This window comes from Tribolium madens, unplaced genomic scaffold (genome assembly GCF_015345945.1).
Source record: "Tribolium madens isolate multiple individuals breed KSU strain unplaced genomic scaffold, Tmad_KSU_1.1 Scaffold_11;HRSCAF=98;Tcas5.2_LG3b, whole genome shotgun sequence".
NCBI classification, from domain to species: domain Eukaryota; kingdom Metazoa; phylum Arthropoda; class Insecta; order Coleoptera; family Tenebrionidae; genus Tribolium; species Tribolium madens.
In genome coordinates this window covers 8,798,526-8,817,062 of record NW_025400975.1, presented here as the reverse complement: position 1 = coordinate 8,817,062, position 18,537 = coordinate 8,798,526, and the positions used below count along the sequence as shown (strand labels likewise).

Below are 18,537 nucleotides of genomic sequence, written 5' to 3'. Positions count from 1 at the left end.
ATTTATCTGCGAGATTAACAACTCCAAACGCCCCATTAATTTATTTCTTGGATTTTGAAGTGCTAAACCGGCTTCAATACTCCCTAATGCCTCCCCGAAAAAACTCGATAGATCAGGATTCGCCAAGAGAACCCCAGAATGAATCAAAATTAAATTTTTCAACCACATTAACCCAATCTGACGCGAGAGGGTTTTCCCCTGTATTAATCTACTAAGTTCCTCAAATAACGGTGTTATTAAAGACAGTGGTATTTTCCTAATGGTGTTTTTAACGAGTTGTTCGTCTTTTTTAAATAAAACTGTTCGTAAAATATTTTTGTCTTTACTGTGCAACCCTTGAATCAATAATTGTGCCAGATTGTTGGCTTTTGGTACTTTTGAACTGCTGTCTTCTTCATTTACCATCAAATTTTCCAGGCGTTTTTCCATTGGGACTTCCTGTTGGCCGTCATTTTTCCTTTTACTAGGAGCACTACTGCTAGTTTGAGTCAAGTAATGTACATCATTTCCCACAACAGGTGTACGAACTTTTGAAACTTGATTTTCTTTGTTACAAACTGGCTTTTTGTAAATGTCTTCTCTTAAAAGGCACTGAACTTTCTTATAACTCGAAATTGTCTGCGAAAATGGACAAATTAGAAGTAATATTACCACTAACAAATTACTTTCTTACAATCTCCTCGAAAGTTTGAACAATTGAACTACCATAACAAATACAAAGAGTGTCAGCACTACGATATGCTGATGCTGTTATGTGAATTGGATTCACATCTTTAGTGCCAGAATCAGATACTATCTGGATCGTTGTTTTAGGTTTTATGGGCTTGTTGGACCTTTTTCTGGAAATAATGAAGAAAAAAATTGAACACTTATACATAAAAAAGGTTTTTTTGAACATTTTTGTCGTGACAAATAATTTTTAAGCGTGTTTGGACAAGATTTTGAAAAATAATGCTTAAAAATGGTATCAATTTCGATTTAATTTTGTAATTTTTTAGCCTGTTTCAATAATGCAGTTTCAAACTTTTTGTTTTTATCTCTCAAAAAGACAAAATTTTGCAAAATAAGTGTTTCTAGCTGAAAAAAAAAAATTCGAAAAAAAAAACAAAATTAGTTGTCATTTTCGAGTCTGTTTAGTAATATCTTGTAAAAACCAATTCTAATTTTATGTTTTTTGGCTTGTTTTTAACAAAATCTGGCAAAATAATTGCCTTACTGACTGAAAAACGTGGTTAAAACACAAAAATAATTTAATTTTAAATTTAATTTCTTCAATATTAAGTTTGTTTTAGCGAAAAACATACTACAAAAACATACTTAAAAGCATTTCAGCCAAATTTTGTGATTTCTCGGCAAATGTTTTGTCTTGAGAAACAAAATAACATCAACATCAATCCTTTTTGTGATTTTTAGGCGTGTTTGGGCAAGATTTTGTAAAACCATGCTTAAAAATGATATCAATTTCGATTGAATTTTGTAATTTTTTAGCCTGTTTCAATGCAATGCATTGACAGTTTCGAAAAAAGCAAAAAAAAAATTTAATAAAAATTTGGCGAAATAATTGCGTTTCTGATAGAAAAACGTGCCAAAACTTCTAAAAAAATTAAAATTTTATGTAATTCTCGAATTAATATGTTAATTTTTCAGTTCGCTTTAGCGAAATGTCGCAAAAAAAACCTGAGAATGTAGTAGAAAAACGTGCTTAAAACATTCTCGGTTTGTTTTTGTCTTAATTTTGCATGAAAAACAGTTTTTTGATTTTTAAACGTGTTTAGACAAGATTTTGCAAAATAATGCAAAAAATGATATCAATTTCGATTTAATTTTGTAATTTTTAAGCCTGTTTCAATTTCAAATTTTTGTGTTTTTATCTCTCAAAAAGGCAAAAAATGCCGTTTTTGGGCTATTTTGTTGAATTTGTGGCTTGTTTTTGAGAAAATTTTGCAAAATAAGTGTTTCTAGATGAAGAACCATTCGAAAAAAACAAAAATTAGTTGTCATTTTCGACTCTGTTAAATAATATCTTGCAAAAACGAATTTGGTAGTTTCCAATTATTTTTTCTTCGAGAGAATTTCAGGAAATAATCGAATTAAAAGAGTTGGGTAATAATTTCAAAATATTTTTTAATAACAATTTAGTGATGTTTGACCCGCGAAAAAATTAATAGAGTTTCGAAAAAGGCAATAATTATAGCGTTTTCGTGTGTTATTTGGCTTGTTTTTAACAAAATTTAGCGAAATAATTGCGTTTCTGACTGAAAAACGTGTTAAAACACATTAAAAATATAAAAATAATGTAATTTTAGACTTAATTTGTTCAATATTCAGTTTGTTTTAGCGAAAAACATACTACAAAAACATACTTAAAAGCATTTCAGCCAAATTTTGTGATTTCTCGGCTAATTTTTTGTCTTGAGAAACAAAATAACATCAACATCATCAATCCTTTTTGTGATTTTTAGGCGTGTTTGGACAAGATTTTGTAAAACAATGCTTTAAAATGATATCAATTTCGATTGAATTTTGTAATTTTTTAGCCTGTTTCAATGAAATGCATTGACAGAGTTTCGAAAAAAGCAAAAAAAAAATTTAATAAAAATTTGGCGAAATAATTGCGTTTCTGACAGAAAAACGTGCCAAAACTTCTAAAAAAATTAAAATTTTATGTAATTCTCGAATTAATATGTTAATTTTTCAGTTCGTTTTAGCGAAACGTCGCCAAAAAACCTTAGATTGTAGTAGAAAAACGTGCTAAAACATTCTCGGCTTATTTTTGTCTTAATTTTGCTCAAAAAAACAGTTTTTTGGTTTTTAAACGTGTTTGGACAAGATTTTACAAAATAATGCTTAAAAATGATATCAATTTCGCTTTAATTTTGTAATTTTTAAGCCTGTTTCAATTTCAAATTTTTGTGTTTTTATCTTTCAAAAAGAAAAAAAATGCCGCTTTAGGGATATTTTGTTGAATTTAGTGGCTTMTTTTTGACAAAATTTTGCAAAAAAGTGTTTCTAGCTGAAAAACCATTCGAAAAAAACAAAAATTAGTTGTCATTTTCGACTCTGTTTAGTAACATCTTGTAAAAACCAATTTGGTAGTTTCTTCGAGAAAATTTCACGAAATAATCAAATTAAGAGTTAGGTAAAAGTATCAAAATATTTTTTAATAACAATTTAGTGATTTTTGACTCGCAAAAAATTAACAGTCTCGAAAAAAGACAAAAATTATAGCATTTTCGGCCTAATTCTGTGTTTTTTTGGCTTGTTTTTAACAAAATTTGGCGAAATAATTGCGTTACTGACTGAAAAACGTGCTTAAAACACAAAAATAATTTAATTTTAAATTTAATTTCTTCAATATTATTGTTTTAGCGAAAAACATACTATAAAAACATGCTTAAAAGCATTTCGGCCAAATTTTTTTTTGAACATGTCTTTATCGAAATTCTTTTGGTTTCGGCGTTGAAAAATTGAAAATTTACAAAATTATGAAACTCGATTCAGTAACGTTTTATGCACTTTTTTGAGTCTCTAGCACCTCTAGAAATGTGAAAAACGTTATACGGAACAATTTTAAAGTTGAATTTTTTTTGGATTTTTGTCGAGATTTTACTCGATTTTTGGTACCCGGAACGGTTTATTGCCAATAACTCCGGACTTATTGGTAATAACCTCTTATGTTTGGTACCGTTAGAAAGCAAATTAAATTTTCTATCATATAAAAAAAAAGATCAATGTTCTACGATGAATAGTTATCGAGAAAATTTCTGATAAAGTCAAAAATATTGAGAATTTAAATAACTTCAAAACTACTACGAATTTTGCAGTTTTTTTGACGCCAATGGATTCCCCGGAACATTTTACATAGGTCTACGTCAAAATATTATATCATTTGGGTACAGTTTTGCCGCAATTTACAAAACAAAAAATGTAAAAATTTGTTTGTTAACATTAACATTAAAAATTGTGTTTTTGAAATGTTAAATAGATCAGTAGAAGTAGATTTTTTTTTTGAGATTTTGGTCGATTTTTGCCGGTCTATCGGACTAATTGGTGATAACTCTTATGTTTGGTACCACTCGAATTACGCATATCAAAAATATAGCTTAAAATGTTAAATAAGTACTTTACAATAATAATAAAACAAAAGAAGTGGTTTTGGTCTCAAATTGCCTGAAATTTCACAAAAATCAATTGATCCATTAAAAAGTGTAGAATTTTTTAAGAACTAGAGCAAAAAAACTAAAAGTGTAGAATTTTTTAAGAACTAGAGCAAAAAAACTGGAAATAATAATTTAAAGTCATTTACCCATTTAACGTGTGTTGATAGACGTGCACAACCCCACTCCTAGCCGTCGCAGCCATATGCGAAGCCCCCTCATGATCAACAAAAACCGATAAATTATTCACAATATCCTCCATTAAAAAACTAGCAACTGCATTTTTCCCATCTTCGTTTAAATTCCAACAACTTAACAATCGATCCCCCTTAAAAACACATTTAGCCAAAAACTAGCCCACAATTCGATAAAATACCCACTTTTGAGCCACTAACAACGTACGCATTTCCTGCATTAATATATTCAAGCATTGTTACAGGAGAAGAGTGTCCTGTGAACGTTTTTAACACTTCTTTTGACTCCACATCCCAAAGTTTGATACTTTTTGAGGCAGTTAACAATTTATCACCAAGTGGTGTGAGCAAAATTGCGTAGATTTTGTCATTACCAGCAATCCACTTACTAAAATACAAATATTAAAGGAAAATGTCATTTAAAAAGTACATTTTTACGTGTTGACATTTCGTTTTGTTAAATTCCATACTATTACATGAGTGTCAGCACCCGAGTACACAAATTCGTCATTTTTTGAGGATAAACAATTAATAGATTGACTTGTTGTGCTATCAATTGTGAATTCCAAATCGCCTTTTACTAAAGAATAAACCAAAAGGTGTCCATTGCTTGTCCCTAAAGCAATACAAACATTTGACTCTTTCAAAGACTCTCTCCTTTTTTTCTTGCGAGGGGACCCGGGCTGAAACAAATAGTAGCAAAAAAAATTAACTGAGCACATGGTTACCTTGCTTGCTGAACTAATGAAATGTAAACATGTACACGGCGATGTTAGGTGAAAATCCGGTGTAAATTCTTGTTCGAAGGTATTTGAGAGAGTGTTCCACACTTTTAGCTTGCCTTCGGGTGTGATTTGGGCAAAATATTTGCCCTCTTTACTGAATTGACATGCCATTCTTGCACTAACCGCCATTAACCATTTAACCACACTTTTCACGATTTCTAACTTACCGACTGGGCACATGTCAAAAAACAGTGGCGTGCGGGGGAAAACTACCCTCATTTTAAGAAAATAAAATTCAGGGTGATTATAAAACGGTTGTTGTGTGATTGGGACGAAGAAATTTGCGCTATTGTGGCAATTCTCACATTTTTGTCGATTTTTTTGACAGTCAATTTGACATTAAAATGACAGTAATAACAATTGTGTGCTGGCACGAAATTATTTTATTTGTTAGAAAATTTTATTAACAATGTCGTGGCTCAATTTAAATGACAGTTTAAACAGTCTTAAAGGGCAGTTGTCCAATTTTGCGAATAATGTTTTGGCTGAGGACGATTTGAAAGGTAATTTCACCCTTATTGTTGATTGAAGTAAGGTTGTTGTGAAAAGAAAGTGACAGTTGTGTCTTAACCTCAGTTTTTTGTTATTATGTGTTATTAAACTTCTTTTTGTTGTTTAATTAAAGTTCATAAAAAGTAAAAAAGCATTGAAAAAATAACCTAGTTTTTAAAAGTTGTGTTTATTTTCAGATGGGGACACTTCACAAGGTGAATTAGAAAAAATACAAGAAATATGTAGTCAGCAACAAGAAGAAGTAAGTAAACATCAACAATTTTTTATGTAATACTAACGTAAATATTAATTACAGATTAATTACCTCAAGAAAGTCAATGCTGAACTTCGATCAGGGAACAATGCAAATGTGGTAAGTTGGTATTTTAATTTTTTTGATTATTTATAAACTGTCTCAAATAAACACAATTGTGTTTTTTTTAGTAATGTTTGCTAAATTTTAGAAATATTTTAATATTTCTAGATCAGTACAAACATAATTTGGCCTTCGTAATCACATTTAATCAATACTAAACTGATGGGTCTGGATTATAGCTGTCAACAATATGGATTTGTTATCACCTTTTATTGCAAAAATTTTATTACATCCTGTTTCTAAGCAAAATAGTCATTGTTACTGCACAAAAAAGGAAACTAAACACTTGTTTTCAAAAAGTCTTTCTATCAAGTAGGCGTCCTAGTTGAGGACGTATGTCGCAGTTCGTATGTTATCTAAATGTCAAAAAATTCTTATATAAAAATTAAAACATTGAGCTAATTAAATTGAATTATTCTATGAACGTCTCAAAACAAACTAAAATAAGATTTTGTTGGTGTTTACTCAAAAATCGTTCCTGTCATAATTTACAAAAAAAAATATTTTGACATTTCTCATTTGTCATTGTGACATACGTTTTAAATTTCTACGCTTGCTTGATCGCACTGTATTTTATTAAAAATATGTAATTAAAATAACAATTTTTTGTTAGCTCATTTCAGTCATTTTTCTTGATTTTCAAATGAAAAAGATTTGCGTATAATTGGTTGCATTTACAGTTTGGGTGGGTGAGAAGGCCATTTTATAAGCTTGACAATAATGATTATATTACAAGGGAGGAAAGTATATCTTTTCTTCTCACAGGTGGCAAAATTGGTCACTTTCCTTTATGAAATTTGGGTGGAAAAACTTATTTCTGTTAAGGTCGTAGGAAAAATTAATTTCAAAATTACGAGTTTTTTGAAAATTTTCAAAATTATTTTTTTTGCAACAATAGTGTTTTTATAACAAAATTGATGTTAGGTGGCAGTTATAATACTCTACCTACTCTAATTTGTTTTTTATGTGGATCACTTGTTATCTTTCGTATAATAATGGGGTAATTAATAATCTGAAGTATAAAAACGTCGCCTATTCGTTTTTACGGTTTTATGTAAATTTTTATATGCTGTTTATTCTAAGTGAATAAAAAGTATGGAATCAATCATTTTTTTTACATAAATTGCAATTTTGTCAAGAATAAAACTTTTCGAAATTTTCTTTTGTTTTTGAGTTCTACAAAAGTGTTTATTTTTTTACTTTTTCTCATGGAGGTTATGATTTAAGGATTACAACTATCTACTTTATATTTAATTTTTCCAAAAAAGTTTTTTACATAAATTGCAATTTTGTCAAGAATAAAATTTTTCGAAATTTTGTTTTGTTTTTGAGTTCTACAAAAATTTTTTAATTTTTTAATTTTTTGTGATGAAGGTTATGGAGGTTATGATTTAAGGATTACAACTATCTACTTTATATTTAATTTTTCCAAAATTTTTTTTACATAAATTGCAATTTCGTCAAGAATAAAATTTATCGAATTTTTTTTTGTTTCTGAGTTCTATAAAAATTTTTATTTTTTCTCATGGAGGTTATGATTTAAGGATTACAACTATCTACTTTATATTTAGTTTTTCCAAAAAAATTTTTTACATTTTGACAATTTTGTCAACAAAATTGCATAACTCAAAAACAAAACAAAATTTCATTCTCAAAATATGATCTTTTTTTATATTACTTTAGTTTATTATAATTATTTTCGGGAGGCAAATCATTAAAAACATGGCATGGTTTCAAACTTTATATATTCACCCTGCATAATTAGATAGGAAAACTCGAAGTAAAATTTTTGTAACGATTTCGAATTGAGTATAAAATTTTAACAGTGTAAAAATGAATATTTCACTTTTGGTTGAAGATTTTTTCATTGGTTTGTAAAGTTTCTAATTTATATTTTTTGAATTGAAGACAAATTTACACCAAAAGAGAAACAATAAACCTGAATAATAAGTAAACCCCGATTCTCATGTTGCACATTTCTGTAAAATAATCAAAAAATTATTTAACTGAGATCAAAAAGCGAATTTTGCGACCTTGAAATTTACAACAATTTTTCTACCATACCCAATTTATAAACGTTTCTTGTTTACTTTAAAAATACTAATTAATGAATCATTTTATTGGATTGTTATGTTTTTGATGTTTGTAATAGAATTTTTGTGAAGCAACACTAGAAAAAAATGTGTTCCAAAAATTGAGTTTTGTCACATATTTTTTTTGTAATTTTTTGTCACACAAATGTTCGTTAAAAATGTGTGAACTGGTTTTCCAACACATCAAGCCTTAGGAACCCATTTTTATATTTAGTTATAACAATATTAAACACTGTTATCGAAAATAAACAGACAGATGTTATTATTTGTTTTGTTGATAACGCTCCCCTACAAAGTTAATTTCGTCCAAAATGGCCGTTGTAGCGTTTAATTTCGTTGTATTACATTAGGTTTTTAACACAGAGACATTTAAAAATTTGCAAAAAAATGCATTTAGTTCATTTTAGAGATTGGAATTGACGCTTACAAAAATGCAAAAAATAATGGTATTTGTTCAAGTTGAACAAATAATATATTTAGATAAATAAATATATACAGTAGTCGTTATTTTAGCCTCGTCAATATTTCAAAACTCCTGGTTCATTTTTTGTATAAATTTATCAAATATAGTTTTGCTTTAAAAAGTTTTTTCAAGTGTTTTGACATTTTTAATTTTGCGATAAAAACTACGCTTTGTGTATTTAGTCGAAGTTATTACATATTTAATAAACCCTCCGAAACCATTAATAAAAATTATCATGATGCAGCATGTAAATACTTATGTTCAAGAGAAAATCAATATTGCTATATCTATTTTTTCCTCCTAAAAGTGTTAATTCTTATCAGTGTATCCATGACAACAAAATTGTGCTATAAAATGAAATTCACACCCTGTTGAATTGTCTTTTTGGTTTTGTTTCCACTACGAGATGGTCAGGTGAGTCATATTTATTTATTTCAACAATTTTTAGTTTAGTTAAAACTGTTCAATTTTTTGGGGTTTTATTTCAAGGAAATTTGTTTCAAGTAGACACTTCAAGGTAAAAAAACATTTATTGACAAAGGCACTATAAATTTAGAAGTGATTAGCAAATAGGAATACATGTTACAAAATGAAATAATCTTAATGATACTTGAAACTAACCTACTTTGGGTATTGTTTTTATTAAAACTTGATAGGAAAAAAATTACTAATCTACATACTTACATATTGGAAGGGGTGATGTAACATTTTTTTGAAAACCGGTATTTTAAAACAATTTTTTTCGCAATATTCTTTTATTGAAAAAGACTAAATAAATGTTTAAAAAAAGCACAAATAAATAACACTATTTTTACTTAATTCAATTACATTCCGACGTATTTTTGTCAAAATTTTGCGTTTTTTATTGAAAAATGTTTTAAAACGCTCGAAAAGAGCAAAAATTATGTCGTTTTTTCTTTAGTCTGGTATATGTATTAATTTTGGTATGTTTTTTTAGCAAGAATTAAAGAAAAAACTTTGTTTTAGGCTTAAAAACGCAACTAAATTTTTCAAAAAAGCAAAAATAACATCATTTTCGAATTAATTATGTGATTTTCCGGCTTATTTTTGACGAAATTTTATGCTTTTGATTGAAAAATCTGCTAAAACGTTTGGAAAAGCAACCAAATGATTTTTCTTTCGGCTCAAAACATGCTTAAACTCTCCAAAGAAGCAAAAATAATTTTAGTTTCGTGATAGTTTATTCATTTTTTACCTCATTTTCGATGAAAATTTTCAAAACAATTGCGATTCTAAAAAAACGTGTCCTAAAACGGAAGAATGGTATTATTTTTGAACAAAATTTTTAGCACAATCTAAAAAAAAAATAACACCATTTTTGAGTAAATTTAGCGATTTGTGACGAAATAATTTTGTAAATTTTTAATTGAAAAACGTACTAAAACGCCCAAAAAATCATAAAAAAGGTCATTTTCAACCCAATTTGGTAATTTTTCAATATGTTTTAACAGAATCTTACAAAAAAACGTGATGTAAACAAGCAAAATTCATTATTTTTTATTTAATTTGGTAACTTTTCGGTATATTTTTGTCTAAATATTTCGAGATAATTCCGTCTCTTATTGAAAAATATGGTGTTAATATGAAAAACCGTTTTCGAAAAGTCGATAAACTAGCTTCAAAATTACTCCAAGTAAACAAGAAAAAAAATCTTTTAAATGAGAATATTAATTTTCGGAACAGAATAAAGTGGACTTTTTTATATTGTGCCGTTAGAATTTCATTTATAAATGTTTTGTTAAATTTGAAATATTTTGATAAAGCAATAGTTATCACAAAGTTTATATTAGAAAATAAAGCTTGTTTTTGGTACATAACACTTTTATCAGTTTTTTAATAATATAAACTAATGCATTATAGTGGATGAAGGGGTCATGTACATTTGATTGTTAAAAAATCTATAAAAAATTATTTGTCAATACATACATAAATTGGTTACTATCAAAATCTAGAATGTGAATTTTGTTTTTTTTTTTTTCATTTTTTCTTATAATTTTTGCTTAATTTTCCTAATTGTAAAAATTTTAACTCTTATTGTGGTGTAAAATAAGGAAGAAATAGAAGTTTGTGTGTAATTTTGTCATCGAAATAACCCGATTTGGCTCCACTTGAAATTCATTGGTTTTTAATATACATTTTGACTCATCGTTACTGCCAGTATTATTATGTAATAAAACTAGAAAAAAAAATATGGTTTTGTGTTTTGCCAACAAAGTCTAAAAAATTGTAAAATTAGGTCAAACTTTCTATGTTTTTTGTTCGTCTCTATTAATAATTTAGAGCGTTATTAATATAAAAATTCACAAAATTTAAAGTGGAAAACCGCTGAAACTTACTGTTTTCTATGAATTTAGGAGCGTTTTTCAGCAAGAAATCTTGCCAAAACAAAACCTAAAGTAGATGTTTTTGTTGATATAAGTTTTAATCTTTTTTTTACCGAAATATTTTTGTCAAAACAAGGTTCGAATTTAGAATTTACCTAGAAAATAGCAAAGTTTGGTATTTTGACTTTTTTTAGGGCGATTTTGCTCTTTTTGTTTGAATATAGAGTTTATTCGTTAAAAATTATTACTGTATTTTGCATTTTTTGCCAAACCTAATTTTTATATAAAACTTGGTCTGAATTATTTTTTAATTTTATATTTTTATGATCTTTTCTTATATTTTTTACAATGAGGGAAAAATTAACACGGAAAAAATACTGAAACGTCGTTTTTACAACAAACCGATGTAAGAATTTTAAGTAATTGTGACTCATATTGTGGTGTAAAATAAGGAAGAAATAGAAGTTTGTGTGTAATTTTGTCATCGAAATAACCCGATTTGGCTCCACTTGAAATTCATTGGTTTATTTTTAATATACATTTTGACTCATCGTTACTACCAGTATTATTATCTAATAAAACTAAGAAAAAAAAATAGTTTTGTGTTTTGCCAAAAAAGTCAAAAAATTGTAAAGTTAGGTCGTTTTTTGTTCGTCTCTATTAATTTAGAGCGTTTTTAATATTAAATTTCACAAAATTTAATGTGGAAAACCTCTGAAACTTTTTTTTCTATGAATTTAGAGCGTTTTTCAGCAAGAAATCTTGCCAAAACAAAAGTTTTAATCTTTTTTTTTCCGAAAGACTTTTGTCAAAATAAGGTTCGAATTTAGAATTTTTTACCTAGAAACTAGCAAAGTTGGAGTTTCGACTTTTTTTGGGGCGATTTTGCTCTTTTTGTTTGAATATAGAGTTTATTCGTGAAAAATTAATCAATTATTATTACTGTATTTTGCATTTTTTGTCAAACCTAATTTTTATATAAAACTTGGTCTGAACTATTTTTTAATTTTATATTTTTATGATCTTTTCTTATATTTTTTTACACTTGTATTTTAATTTACTAAAAAAAATACTGAAACGTCGTTTTTACAACAAACCGATGTAATAACAGTAGAGAATCGCGTAAGCATTTTTGGAAATAGGATATTTTTGAGAAAAATGTAATGATAAATCTGTATAAATAAATTTTGCTGTTCACACCTATTTTCTGTATGAAACTTGGCCTCGGCTTCAACAAACAACCGTTTCCTTTGATAACGCTCCCTTAGCAAATAAAGTTAAACAGCGCAGTCCATGAATTTCAATTTAACTTTTACCGGAAAAGTCGAAAAAAGTTGCAAATAGAAAATTAAGCAAATTATTATAGATTTTTTTTAGTAGAAAACTTCGTCTTGCCATTAAAATTGCATGTTTACTAAAAGTGGGATGTCGCCTTATTACAACAATGAAATTAACATTGCATGGCATTGTTGTATTAGTATTGTATTTTGTAAACGCGATAACCAAGAAGCGGTTAAATAAGCTTATCAGCGCGCCTGCGTATATGTTTCACATATCGGCTTTTCGCCCAACTCACTTATTTTTTCACCACAGTTTTACTATAGTTTCTTGACGTTAAAGGTCGCAATTTTTTGCCCATAATTAACAGTATTTTGTGCTTACGACGGTGCAAATGACCGAAGATAACAAGTGAGTTTAATTTATTTTAAAAACGCGCTTTTATCACATTTTTTTTTAATTCGAGCATGAACGGAAACCGTCATAATTTTCTGAATACGCAAGCACGTTATTTAAATACCTTGAATAATATCGCTGTGTTTATCTTTTCTAATGCAATAGACTTGCGTTTTACCGGTTATTAAGTTAAAAGAATTAAATAAAATTTGCCTTATTTTGCACACCTGCGCGAATACTAGTCTAAAAAAAGTAAAATTATTCTTTGAAGAAGTCATTGTTTTGCCACAATTGTGCTATTTGTTTTGTAAATTTGACTGGTTCGTGCGATGTTGAAAACGGAAACAGAATTTCATGTAATGAAATAGTCGTGTACTGAAGATATATTGGATTCTCAGGAAGCTTAAATTTTCTCTCTGTTTTGTCTACAATATTTAAACTATTAGACATTCTTTAAAGCTCGTTAAAAATCTTTTAGTTGTTTTAAGGAATTGTATATTTATGCTAAAGCAATGGTTCCTAAATACTGGTCGTTTCAAATTCGTAAAAACCGAACAGTCAAGGTCATTTTTACAGAAATAATTGTAAAAAGTCATTGCTTTTTTGTTGTTTTTTTTTTTTTTGATCAAATAACGAAATAAGTCATGACGTCACAACAATTTTGAAACCACATGTTTTCATGAGTGAAAAACTCATGAGTATTTTTGGTAATATAGTGTGTTTGAAATGAAAATGAAAATATTTGTTTTAACTTTTAAAAACAGAAAAACTAGAAAAAATGCTTCTATAAATACTAATAATCTGCTTGTATCTCTTCTAGAAAGGATACTTGTGTTACAAAAATAAGAAATTGATTGATTTTACATCGCGATTCATCTAAAAAACGAATTCCAACTTAATAAAACAGGAAATTTTTCAAATTCCTAAATCTACAGTTTTTTGTCATTGCTATAGAAAAGATGGAAAATTAATTTACAAAATATTTAGGTAACGGTATTCTTTTTTAAATCTTTACGATTTTTAAGGCTTTAGCACTTTAAATTTTAAACAAGAAAAATAAGTGAAGCGAGTGAAAGAAGTCCATTGCTGACCTTTAAATGGTAAAATTTTAAAAAATTGTGTAGGACATTGATAGATACTAATCTAATCCATCGCCTAAAATTATTTTCAACTATACAGCGTGTCTCAAAAATAAGTTTTTTAAATGAAACACTATATTTTTGTTAGCGTTTTTTGATGTAAATTTTTATGACAATGTTTTTAAGCTAAACTTTTATTGGTCAATTTTGCTTAGTTTTGAAAATAAGACGGGTTTTTGAAAACATGCACTTTTTAAAAATTTATTACACAAAAACTAAGATATCTAGAAATATTTTTTTTACTACCACAAAGAAGAAGGTACAAGCTATAAGGTTGTAAGATTTTTTTAGTGTGTTGCATTTGCAAAAATAAAAAAATGAAGGCGTTTGTTAAAATTTCAATAACTTAAAAAATTTTAATGGAACACCCTATTTATTGTTTTTGCATTTAAAAGATTATTAAATTGTCCTTCTAAAATTATTTACTTTTAGGTGTTTATAATCAATAACTAAAAAAATATTTAACGTTAAACATTAAAAAAAAAATTATATTGTTTCAGTAGCCAAAAAGTGCAGAGTTGCACAAGAAATGGAAGAAATATCACTTAATAATCACATTTGTGTTAAACTGAATCCATTATTCTTTATTTTTTAAAATAAAAAATTTGGTGTTTCATTAAAATTTTTTAAGTTTTTTAACTTTTAACAAACTTCTTACTTTATTAATCTTTACAAATGCAAAACACTAAAAAAATGCTACAGCTTTATATCCTGTCCTTTCTTCTTTGCAGAAATAATAAAAAATTTGTTCTAACTCTCTTAGTTTTTGTGTAATAAATTTTTAAAAAGTGCATGTTTTTGTCAAAAAAACCGTCTTATTTCAAAAACTAAGCGAAATCGTCTAATAAAAGTTTATCGTAAAAACATTGTTTTAAAAGACTATATTCAAAAATGCAAAGAAACACAGGGTGTTTTATTAAACAAAACACAAGTTTGTATCGTAACTTATTTTTGGGACATGCTGTATGGTTGAAAATAATTTTAGGTAATGCACTAGATTAGTATCTATCAATAATGTCCTATACATTGTTTTGAAATTTATAAATTTAAATTTTAAATTTTAAGGTTACAAATGGACTTTGTCAACTCGCTGGGACACCTGTATATAAAAAGGGGTAAAAGTGTCAAAAAATTTGTTTGGTATCTTAATGATAAAAGTTTTGTATTGATTGTCAAAAAAAAATTAATTTTCAAATCTATTGCTATTTTTGCTTCAGTTTCACGATTTTCAGTGTTTTTAGTCCTGCCTAATGTGATTGTTTATAATTTTTTTAAGTAAAGTGAAAAACGAACAAAAATAGTGGGTTTTTGTCGTGTCAAATTGAAATAAATATTATTCATATTTATGTAACATTACGTGATAGTGCATTTAAGTTGTAAATTTTATGTTTCTATCGAGTTTTTATGCTTTTGACTCATATACAGTTAATGAACTATAATTATACCGTGTTAGTAGTTTCTATATCGATTAACCTTATTAACATTATATTTTCATCTAATAATCAAAAATTGTTATCTCTCAGATATTTGACTGTTATAATTTTTGGTGTTGACAGAAACGTGTTTCCGCGAAATTGGCATTTGTTCTGCAATAACGGAATAGATAAGGTCCAAAAGTCAAATAGGGTAGATAATTTGTGTCAATACAAGGATCGAACGTTAAATATCCATGACACAGTTGCATTTTTGGGGAAGCAAACATGAAAAATAGATAAAACAGTTTGATAACAAAATAGAAAATAAAATTTCAAAAAAAATCACCAAACTGCAATATTAATTCTCGCACACAATTCTTTCTTTTCGTTGTGTTGGTAAATAATTTGTTTACTATACTTGTGACGTGGTGAATGAATAAGAATGATTCATTGAATAAAGTGTAACAATATTTTGGGAAAACCAAGTTTTATTTGAATTAATGGAAATGGAAGGCTTTTTTTACATTTTTGGTCAGTAAATAAAATGGTTTCGGTTTAAATGTAACATGTGTTCAAATTATATAGCACACTTAAATTTTAACGTTTCTGTATGTCTAAAACAAGCCTGACGTTTAAAATTATCGAACATTATACAGGGTGTTCCTTTTAAACCCCACTTTAAAAGTATTGGGAGTTCGAATAATCATATTTGTTTGAAAATTGGTACATAGCCATAATGCATTAAGTCCTCCTAAATGAAAATATTTTTAAAATGGCGGCACTTCCGGTTATACCGGAAGTCGGTCTCAACTTTCTTATTTTAAATGGAAAGCTATATTTTTTACTGCGTTTTTGGATTAATCGGGTTATTTTAAGGGAGTTTTCATCAGCTTTCCCTATACCCAAATTTAACCGTTTTTGAAATATTTGGAGTTTTTCAAAAAATTTTGGATCTGCACCTTCCACTTTAAAAATCGGTAATTCTGCTATTTTTTAAAATTTTGAATTCGTTTTTTTGGCGTTTCAAAGAGAAAGCTTAGATCTTTCGTTTGGTGTTATCATATTTTGAAAAAAAAATTAACAAACCCTAAAATTTTAAGGTTACTTTTGTAATAATTCAAATACCCATAACTCAATTTTTCCAAATGAAATACCCAAATTTTTATTTTACTAAATGGAAGAGAATTTAATTCTGCATCGATCTGTATTAACCATTTTCTATAACAAAATTTAATAATTTTTAAATTATGGTAACTTTTTGTTAAAACTGCCGAAAATCTATTCTTTTCGCATAGTTTGCTATGGAAATCAAAAATGTCAAAATTGTTTTTCAATAAACGTCGACAGTGACTTATTATTTGACAAATAGTGCCAAAATATGGAGAGTCAAAGCTACTCAAACTTAGATTTAATTAATTTATTTTGTATTTATGGAGAGTGTAACAAAATTATGATGTCGTTCATTAAACAAAAATAAATTTTTTCTTACTTGTTAGCTTTAAATAATGATCGCATGGTAGAACCTATCAATAATAATTAAGTTTGCATAACTTTGATTCTTCATATTTTGGCACTATTTGTCAAATAGTAATTTACTGTTGACGTTTGTTTAGAGAAAATTTTGACATTTTTGATTTCTATAGCAAACAATGTGAAAACGGGTGTGGCTAGTAATAAATTTTCTGTAGTCTTAAAAAAAGTCCATAACTTGAAAATTATTAAATTTAGGTATAGGGAATGTTAATACAGATCAATGCACAAGTAAATTCTCTTCTATTTAGTAAAATAAAAATTGGGGTATTTTATTTGAAAAAATTGAGTTATGAGTATTTGAATTATTACAAAAGTAACCTTAAAATTTTGGGATGTTATTTTTTTTCAAAATTTGAAAACACCAGAAAAAGGATCTAAGCTTTCTCTTTCAAACGCCAAAAAAACGAATTCAAAATCTTAAAAAATGGCAGAGTTACCGATTTTTAAAGTGGAAGGTGCAGATCCAAAAAATTTTGAAAAACTCCAAATATTTCAAAAACGGCTAAATTTAGGTATAGGGAAAGCTGATGAAAACTCCCTTAAAATAATCCGATTAATCCAAAAACGCAGTAAAAAATATACCTTTCCATTAAAAATAAGAAAGTTGAAACCGACTTCCGGTATAACCGGAAGTGCCGCCATCTTGAAAATATTTTCATTTAGGAGGACTTAATGGTTTATGGCTATGTGCCAATTTTCAAATAAATTCGATTATTCCAACTCCCAATACTTCTAATGTGGGGTTTAGACGGAACACTCTGTAGATAAAAGTTTGTAAACGTCAACACTAGTGTACAATTTTATGATGTGCTACGGAAACCACATAAAAGTGATAGATTTTTCCTAGTTGTTCGATGATATTCTTCTTGCGACCTTGACAAACGTTCTGCTTTAGTTATTTTCAAAGAAACAAATTCGTCGTTTCGTAGTTTAATGAAAATGTGAGTGTTGTCGTATTCTACTAAAAACATAGGGTACAAATATTTAACCTTTGTTAACACTTGCAAGTTGCCTCGTCGGGTTTCCTGTGACCCGTATGGGTCTGAGTGTACGCGTGTGTGGAACACACATCATGAATATGTAACTGCTGAGACCGCGAACCTGGTATATTTTTTTTTAATGGACATTTATACCACCACTTGACACCCGCACGAGTTTTGAGAAAACTCACGTTGGGTGTTGACGGGTTTTTTGAACTAATTATTACCGTAAAATTTATGTTTGTGTGGTTATAACAAGACAGGTGAGGAAATTGAAACTTTCCCAAAACTATTTCAACTCATTTATTTACTAAAACAATGAAGGAATGTGTTTAGAGGGCAAAGTTTGAAACTTTGGTCGTTTTTTAACGCAGGGTAAACCATTATGTATTGTTAAATTATATTCAAAATACAAGAAAATGTTTTTTAATGATTGATTACTCAAGGTTTTTCCTCAAATGCTTAAACAGTGAATAGAAAAAAAATAAAGTATGATTGAATGTTTTTTAAATTAATAATGTTCGACAATTGAAAAATTTATATTTTGTCGTTTATTATTAGGATTATAATTTTATTTCGTTCATGATTGTCCTGTTATTTATTTATTTATTTTTTTTGAAATCAAAAGTAAACAGTAAAGATCGAGGGGTCGTTACCTTAAAAAAAAATGTGTACTAATTCCGATTCCAAAAAAATTTCACTGAAATTCTAGTAATCTAAAATAATCTATGTTTTCAGATAAATTCCTATAATTCCAAATTAATTCCTGATGTATTTCAATTTATATTAAGTAATTACAAAAAAAAAATCTACCTAAAGTCCAGTAACTCCAATAATACATCGCAATTCTATTGTTTTCAGATTAATTTTTAAAATTCCAAATTATGTAAT

At 27.6% G+C, this 18,537-nt stretch overlaps 2 protein-coding genes across 3 annotated transcripts in view; one reads left to right on the top strand and one right to left on the bottom strand.

The window, feature by feature from the left end:
- LOC123006525 (WD repeat-containing protein 43) overlaps window positions 1–5,432 on the bottom strand; it is a gene marked incomplete at its 3' end in the record, with an annotated part of 7,710 nt that extends 2,278 nt beyond the window's left edge. The window contains exons 1-6 of the mRNA XM_044401068.1: window positions 5,080–5,432; window positions 4,790–5,034; window positions 4,538–4,739; window positions 4,307–4,485; window positions 674–839; window positions 91–618 (exon numbers count right to left, since the gene is read on the bottom strand). Coding sequence (XP_044257003.1) covers window positions 91–618; window positions 674–839; window positions 4,307–4,485; window positions 4,538–4,739; window positions 4,790–5,034; window positions 5,080–5,355 — 1,596 coding nt within the window. The remainder of the gene's footprint in view (window positions 1–90; window positions 619–673; window positions 840–4,306; window positions 4,486–4,537; window positions 4,740–4,789; window positions 5,035–5,079) is intronic.
- LOC123004214 (thyroid receptor-interacting protein 11) overlaps window positions 5,403–18,537 on the top strand; it is a 19,379-nt gene continuing 6,244 nt past the window's right edge. The window contains exons 1-3 of one of the 2 annotated variants that reach the window (XM_044397361.1): window positions 5,403–5,639; window positions 5,826–5,890; window positions 5,945–6,001. In XM_044397361.1, the coding sequence (XP_044253296.1) occupies window positions 5,546–5,639; window positions 5,826–5,890; window positions 5,945–6,001 (216 nt within the window). In that variant the 5' untranslated portion in view covers window positions 5,403–5,545. Of the gene's footprint in view, window positions 5,640–5,825; window positions 5,891–5,944; window positions 6,002–12,458; window positions 12,595–18,537 lie in introns of those variants that run through there. The other variant, XM_044397369.1, reaches the window with a different exon arrangement.